This window comes from Nematolebias whitei, chromosome 2, assembly GCF_014905685.2.
Source record: "Nematolebias whitei isolate Nwh7 chromosome 2, NemWhi1, whole genome shotgun sequence".
In the NCBI taxonomy this organism is placed as follows: domain Eukaryota; kingdom Metazoa; phylum Chordata; class Actinopteri; order Cyprinodontiformes; family Rivulidae; genus Nematolebias; species Nematolebias whitei.
This window is the reverse complement of record NC_056499.1, coordinates 52,319,042-52,327,634: the sequence shown is the minus strand read 5'-3', so window position 1 is coordinate 52,327,634 and position 8,593 is coordinate 52,319,042. Positions and strand designations below refer to the sequence as shown.

At 44.6% G+C, this 8,593-nt stretch overlaps 1 protein-coding gene across 1 annotated transcript in view; it reads left to right on the top strand.

Annotated features, from left to right (window-relative positions):
• Positions 1-450: 450 nt before the first annotated feature.
• The window catches only part of LOC119424814 (katanin p80 WD40 repeat-containing subunit B1), a gene marked incomplete at its 5' end in the record, with an annotated part of 28,251 nt that continues 20,108 nt past the window's right edge, over positions 451-8,593 (top strand). The window contains 2 exon segments of the mRNA XM_037692319.1: positions 451-501; positions 877-941. Coding sequence (XP_037548247.1) covers positions 451-501; positions 877-941 — 116 coding nt within the window.

Genomic DNA, 8,593 nt, shown 5'->3' with positions numbered 1-8,593 from the left:
AAATACAGCAACACATGCTAACACACACTGTAATATACACTGTATCACAATATACACTATAACAAATACAGCAACACATGCTAACACACATTGTAATACACACTGTATCACAATATACACTGTAACAAATACAGCAACACATGCTAACACATCATCAACACACACTGCAATAACACACAGTAACATATACTGTTACACACACGTTAAAACACTGTAAAAGAACACTAACACTGTAACACATATAAACACACACACTGTAGCATACATATACACACACACACACACACACACACACACACACACACACACACACACACACACACACACACACACACTATTCAAGTGAAACATAGTAAGCAGAGTTGGTGGCTCTGAGTTTCAGAGTTGTTCAGCTCTAAATTAATTCACGTATTGATCAGATCAGTAATGACCAGGTTCTGTTCCGTCCAGGTCGCACCCCTCCAAGGATCCCCGAGCCGTTTCCTGCACCTCCTGAGGACGGTGAGTCCACTTGAAACGGGTCTCTGGACTGTACTCAGATGAATGTTGCAGTGTTGTGTTGGAGTCCAGTGAGCTGAGCAGCAGATAAACAGCCCGCTGCATCAGTGAGAGTAAATTAAAGTTGATCCATATTTTAATGTCAAACTCCTACAGCTAATTACATCATAACAGATCTGCACTTTTTAAATTTAAAGCTTTGCTGCAGGTTTGTCTTCTTCCAGTTTGTAGCTAATGTTTCCTGGACAGTGTGAGTCTGGATTTGATCAGGCTTTTAAAATGTTTCGGTTCATTCCTGCAGCTTTTCTCTAAACACAGTTTGTTGTTTCCTGTTGGAGGGGACCTGCTGATAAAGATGGTGTCTCCTCCTCCTTTCAGAGAACGTGAAGGTGATCGGGCGGCAGCCGAAGGACATGATTCCTCCTTTTCCTGACAAACAGAAGGTTAGTGAAGGCAGCAGCTTCAAGCCCCATGAGCATTACTCCAGTTCTATTTTGTATAGGCTTCGCCCTTTAAGGCCGTCGCTGGTGGGTTTTATCCCATCACACGAAGCGTAGCACTGAAAACTTTAGTCCATGCCCACCCGTTGTGTGGGCCTCACCCGGTCCGTATAAATTACATTGAGAGCGGGTAATCGGCTCCCATTTTTCTTCAGCAAGCAACCAGCACTGATTTTCACAAGAACGCGATGTCCAGCACCATCTGCCTGTGCCTGTCCTGCAAGACCAGCTACATGCTGAGTTTCGACCGGCACGACATCTGTGAAGGTTGCCTGGGTCCCCGCCACGCCTCCTCCTGCCGTCTCTGTGACCTCCTTCCTCCTGAGGAGAGGCAGAGGCGAGCAGCCTTGTTCAAGGCTAACGTCGAGGAGTGCCTCTCCGTGGCGGGGGACTGTTCGCTGTTACGCCATCGCCTTTTTTTACGCCGAGTCACGGAGAGAATCGGATGATTCCTCCAGGACAGGCAACGTCAGCAGCAGCCCCGCTGCTCATTCCCTCCCGGAGAGCTCAGTGTTGGAACGGGGGGTGCCGAGCGGATGCTCACCCCTCCCGGGCCTTTCCGCATCAGCGAACACACTGCTCCCAGCCGTTGGTGCCCTCCTCTCTGAGCTGCTCGGCATAATCCAGGAGGCGGCTTACACGAAGGGACTTTCCGTCCCTCTCCTCCCCCCACCCAGATTGGATGATCTAGCGGGAAGGTTTGGCTCCACCCCAGCTCGCCGCCCTGACCCCATCTAGCTTCGTTTCCCGGCAGTGACGTCCTACTGGAACGAGGCTGCAGCCGGACCTGGTAAACTGAGAGCGCCCATCTTCACCTTCGCTCCCATTACCAGAGTGGAGGGGTTTACTGAGCGGAATTTTCCCTCGGTACCCCCCCTGGAGCCACGCCTATTTTCACATTCCAATCATTCCAAAACACAGAAAGTTCCTGCGCTTCTCCTTCCAAGGAACCCAGTACCAGTACAACAGGCTCCCGTTCAGCTACTCCCTCGCACCACGTACGTACATTTTCAAAATGTGTGGAGACGGTTCTGCAGCTGCTACACAGAGCAGGGATGAGAATTTTTTTCTACTTGGACGATCTACTGCTGTTAACTCGATCCAGGCAGGAAGCAGCTGCACAAACCAAAGCGCTGACGTCATACCTGCTAAACCTGGGTTTCGCCATAAACTGGGAGAAGAGTTTGGTTCTCCCGGCCCAGATGATCGTTTACCTGGGAGTGGAGCTAAACTTGTCACTATGAGGGCCCGCTTATCACAGACGAGAGACGAAGCTCTAAAAGACCAGCTCCTCCGCGTAAAACCCGGCAGAGTAGTAACAGCCGTTTCCATCATGAAACTGCTGGGAACGATGTTGTGAGCTCACGCTGTGGTTCCGCTGGGCTTACTCCACATGAGATGTCTTCAGAGGTGGTTCGCTTGTCTACGTATAGATCCGGTACGTCAGAAGAGGCGGATGATCTCTGTGCCCCCCTCCGTGGGAACTGACCTGAAGCACTGGGGAAACCCTCTCACTCTGTCGGAGGGAGTTCCTATCAGCAGACCTACGTCACACGTCTAAGTCTTCACAGACGCGTCCCTGTCAGGCTGGGGAGGAACGTGCCTGTCTCAGGCAGTGGGGGCGCTGTGGCCACCTTGCACATCAGCTCATATAAACGTTTTGGAATGTCTCACGATTTTGAATGTGATTCAGCATTTTGCTCCCTTGTTGCAGAATCAGCATGTTCTGATTCACACAGATAACAAAGTGACTGCAGCTTACATAAACCGGCAGGGGGCCGTGCGCTCAGCCCAATTGTTACACATTGCGAGGCAGCTGTTGTGTTGGGCACACAAAAACCTGCTCTCCATCAGAGCAGTGTACATCCCCGGCGTCCTGAACAGAGGAGCGGACATAATGTCCAGGGGTGGTCCGCGCCACGGGGACTGGAGTCTCCATCCCGAGCTGATTTCTCGGATTTGGAAACGGTTTGGGAGAGCAGCAGTGGATCCGTTTGCCACACGGGAGAACGCCCAGTGCCAACTATTGCCCCATTTCCACTGTCACGGCGCGGGTCGGATATTTCCAGCTTGACGCGTGTTTGAGGTCTTTTCCATGGTTCTTGGGACCAGCTCGCCTCCTTAAATTCTGGCCCGGCTTCTCAAGGGGTCCAAGCAACCTGAGCCGTGACGTCAGAAACACTATCGGTCACTGATTGGTCAGGGGGAGGAGTCTATGAAGTCTTTCCAAACAACCCGATCCGCCATTTTTCTCTCCCGCCTGCCATTAGCGATAACTCGAGGAGCGTATCTTTTAGTATCTTTTGAAGCTATACACAAACAATAATATCAAAGCCGCGGTCAAATGCAGAATTGCAGGTGGTGTTGTGCTTGGTGGCCGAAGAAAAAAGTCAAAGCGAGCTAGATGGAGCGATTGGAGGGTGGTTTGGACACGGCCACTGCTCTACTTGAATCATTTATAGAAGATGGTGAGTGTTTTCTAACGTTAAACATATTTTAAGTTACTCATCCCATCGGTTCTGAACATATTTTTAACTAACAAATGAGGCTGACGCCATAATAGGACAACATCGGTGTTACGATACTAAGCTAATTTGCATAAATGCTAACTGTCCTCCGGTCCCGTTTCTCACTGTATTTTATCCAGAACGTATTTCAGCGTGTGACGGTCCATCTCTAAACTCCACATTAAACCCTCCAAGCCTCCCGGCTTCTGCCCCTGCTCCATCAGCAGAGTCTGCACCTGACAGGTCTCCATCACAGGCTCGCAGCCCACCTGCACCTCACAGAGGAGCACAACGCTGCAGCCTTCTATGCTTGGTAAGAACAGATGCAACATGTTCCACATCACTTTATTTGTGCCGATAAGGACTTGCTTTTATTTTATTTTTAAAGTAAAAAAATAAAATGTTGAATTGGGATGGAATTATGTACAAACCGGGTTCCAAAAAAGTTGGGACACTAAACAAATCGTGAATAAAAACTGAATGCAATGATGTGGAGGTGCCAACTTCTAATATTTTATTCAGAATAGAACACAAATCACAGATCAAAAGTTTAAACTGAGAGAATGTATCATTTTAAGAGAAAAATCTGTTGTTTCCAAATTTCATGGCGTCAACAAATCCCCAAAAAGTTGGGACAAGTCCATTTTTACCACTGTGTGGCATCCCCCCTTCTTCTTACAACACTCAACAGATGTCTGGGGACAGAGGAGACCAGTTTCTCAAGTTTAGAAATAGGAATGCTCTCCCATTCATGTCTAATACAGGCCTCTAACTGTTCAATCGTCTTGGCCCTTCTTTGTCGCACCTTCCTCTTTATGATGCGTCAAATGTTCTCTATAGGTGAAAGATCTGGACTGCAGGCTGGCCATTTCAGTACCCGGATCCTTCTCCTACGTAGCCATGATGTTGTGATTGCTGCAGAATGTGGTCTGGCATTATCGTGTTGAAAAATGCAGGGTCTTCCCTGAAAGAGATGACGTCTAGATGGGAGCGTATGTTGTTCTAGAACCTGAACATAGTTCTCTGCATTAATGGTGCCTTTCCAGACATGCAAGCTGCCCATGCCACAAGCGCTCATGCAACCCCATACCATCAGTGATGCAGGCTTCTGAACGGAGTGTTGATAACAACTTGAGCTATCCTTGTCCTCTCTGGTCTGGATTACATGGCATCCCAGTGTTCCATGAAGAACTTCAAATCGTGACTCATCTGACCACAGAACAGTCTTCCATTTTGTCACACTCCATTTTAAATGACCCCTGGCCCAGTGCAAACGTCTGAGCTTGTGGAGCGTGCTTAGAAATGGCTTCCTCTTTGCACTGTAGAGTTTCAGCTAGCAACGGCGGATGGCACGGTGGATTGTGTTCACTGACAATGCTTTCAGGAAGTATTCCTGAGCCCATTCTGTTATTTCCTTGACAGTGGCATTCCTGTTTGAGGTGCAGTGACGTTTAAGGGCCCGGAGATCACGAGCATCCAGTAGAGTTTTACGGCCTTGACCCTTACGCACAGCGATTGTTCCAGATTCTCTGAATCTTTTGATGATGTTATGCACGGTTGATGATGATAACTTAAAAGTCTTTGCTATTTTTTGCTGGGTAACACCATTCTGGTATTGTTGCACTATCTTTCTGCACAACAATGGTGGAATTGGTGATCCTCTTACCATCTTGGCTTCTGAGAGACACTGACACTCTGAGAAGCTCTTTTTATACCCAGTCATGTTGTCAATTGACCTAATTAGTGTTAATTGGTCTTCCAGCTGTTTGTTATATGCTCAATTTCCTTTTTCCAGCCACTTATTGCTACTTGTCCCAACTATTTTGGGATTTGTTGACACTGTGAAATTTTGAATCAACATATTTTTCCTTTAAAATGTTACATTTTCTCAGATCAAACTTTTGATCTGTCATCTATGTTATATTACGAATAAAATATTGACATTTGCCATCTCCACATCATTGCATTCAGTTTTTATTCACAATTTGTTTAGTGCCCCAACTTTTTTGGAATCCGGTTTGTACACAGGGTCCCAGTTACAGACAACAACATGTAAAAGAAAAACAGTAATAAGATCTAAGATATGAATTAAGAAAAATATCAAAAAACATCTACTAATAATAAACTAAGCACTAATAGAAGTAAACAATCAAAACAATTTGTCAAACAGCAACATGAACTTGAGTTTGTGCAGCCTTATGAATATCTTTGTTCTTTTTTTTTTTTTTTCCTTGCTACTCTACGGTGAAACCAGACGTGTTTTCCCTCTCTGCCCCCCCACCCGGTTCCCTGCTGCGCTCTTTTGTCCTGTGAACCCTTAAAAAGCCTCTTTTTTTTCCCTGCATACCTCTTAATTGGAAGGATCAGCTGGTCTCTCAACAAAATCGATCAATTTCTCCCGACAGGAGTCAGGGTAAGGAGGACCCTCTGACCTCTTAGGAACAAATTGGATTCATGATGACAACTAGATTCTACTGTTTGGTTGGTGGAATCTGGTTGTCTACAAATTCGTGTAGAGGTGTTGAAGCTTGACAGTGCTCGGACTGAATGTGGAGCTGTGACAGGTATTTGGAGCAGCTGTATAAGGACTGTGATCTCCCTGGCAGCACTCATGAATGATGGGTATAATCTTGGAGAAAGCTGTGAGCTCAACTTTTGGAGTAAAGGATCAATTCGGCTGTTTTGGAGTTTCCATCAGAGAATATGTACCAGCAAGACTTTAAAGGCAGAAACAACAATTACGAGTTCTGCCTGACCCAAACTGTGGCCTTGATTCCGGACTTATCTCAACTCCTCCTGGAATGTTTTGAAAACAACAAAGATGCTTTGACTGTTTCCTCACCCCTCCCTTCCCCAAGGCCGTGGACATGTGGCAGAACCTCAACTGAGCTGAAGATGAACGTCACCTCTTATCTGGACAATGGCTGAGGGGGGGCTCTGGACTATGCTATGTCTTTCCCTTAAAAATTCAACGTTTTCACCATCTATATGTTCATGTATAATGTCTGTTTATGTTGCTTTGCTGTGGTAGGTTTTTTTGATGCCTCAAATTGTGCCCTGTCTAGGACACGGTGTGAGAGATCTTTTTTAATACCGTCTCTCCTCATGTTTTCTTTCCTTTTCTTATCTAAGCAAAACATTATTCTGAATAAGAATAAGAAGGCCGCGCTGATTATTTTTAGCCCCAGCTTTGTGCACTCCGTCCATCTTCGGACGACTGTACATACATATTCGCGTTGTATCTCGGTGCAATGCCAATAAAGTTTATTCTGATTCGGATTCTGATTCTGATTCTAGAATTGCGCCGCTCAAGGTGGCTGAATGTTGGAGCAGCTCTGTTACTTTCATTCTGAGATTTTGCTTTTGGAAACTTTAATTCCTCTTTTTTTTTGGATGATTGTTTCCTCTGGTATCAGATGCTGTGCAGCTGGAAGGATTTTTACTGAAACTTTTTAAGTTTTGGACATTTGTTATGATGTGTCACCATGGCAACAAGGCAGTTTTCTACAACCAACAGCCGATTTACATCTCAAAAGCTCAAATAATATCTCAGCTACAGCCCCAAATCTCAAATGAGTTAAAAAGGATGCTCTGTGGACGCATGCCCATCTACCTGCTGGCTGTGCTCGAGTGCCTGACCACAGAGATCCTGGAACTAGCAGGAAACACGGCTCATGACAGCGGAAGGACAGGATTGTACCTTGGCACCTACAGTTGGCTGTCTGCAGCGACGAGGAGCTCGGCAGACTGCTGGGAGGAGTGGCCATCGCTCTAAGAGGAGTTCTGCCCGGCATTGGGGCAGTCCAACAGCCTGGAGGAACTGAGAGACCAGCCGAGTCTGGGTGGACAGATCGGACGGCATCTGCAGCCAGTTTCTTAGGATCCACTGTGGGATGGACCTTTACAAGAGATCCTTGCTACCTACAGCCATCAGTATCAATAACATCTTTTAATGAAATGAAGATAACGAGTTACAACAACAAATAATTTCCCTTTGGGATTAATAAAGTATTTTTGAATTGAATTGAATTGAATCTAATCAGGATAATCACTGTGAAAAATCACATCATGTTGCTGCTGATCTGTTTCATGTTGCTGTGTACATTTGTGCTCATCTGTTCACACAGACTTTTGTCCATGCTGCTGTTCAGTGTATTGTGTTTATTGTTTCTATTAGTGCTTAGCATATTTTTAGTTGATGTTTTTCTTAGTTCATATCTTAGATCTTATTACTGTTTTTCTTTTACATTTTATTGTTGAATTTAAGTGGGACCCTGTGTACATAATTTTGATCCACCACATGTACCACATGTGGTGCGAATGACAATAAAGAATATCTGTATCTGTATAATACTTTCTGATTCATATATCCATTGTTATTATATTATTTTCATTATTTTTAAATCAATTTATTTTTCATTTTCTTAGTTTATCAGTTTATTATTATTAATATAGCTGTTAGCTGCACCTTTCTTTGTTTTATGCATTTATTCAAAAATAGTATGTAGCTTGAATTAACCACCTTTTTCTTCTTTCTAGTCAAGAGAAAGAGAAGAGTCCAGTAAAGAAAAGTCTTATTTCATCACTGAATGAACTTGAGGAACTGAACCGGACACAGCTGGACAAAGCCGGACAAAGCACTTGTGTCTTCTTCTGGATGAAGCCCGTGAGGCAAGGGATAGACAGATAGACAGTCATTAGTTGGATAAAGTATTTTTTATTTTTGTACATTTTTCACTTCTTACTTTTCCTATTAAACAATTTTTGCTTAAGTGGTGTCCTTGAACATTAAATTTCCTAAACAAATTTTACAATGTTAAGTGCATATAGTGTTTGTTTAAATCCATACTGGAAGTTGAGAAAAATTTCCAATTGCATTTGATCTTTAATGAATCCTAAGAAAAGATTACCAGAATCTGCTCAACTGTTATTATGTTATCAATTTTTTGGTTCTAGGATGAAGTGAGATGAAAACAGTCAAAAATTCAGAAAAGACAGTTATCAGTTATCGGCCATACAACTGTGGCCTGAGAGATTCAGTTGAAAGCCCTGGTGCACCTTTTATTTGAACCTGCAGAGATTTGAACA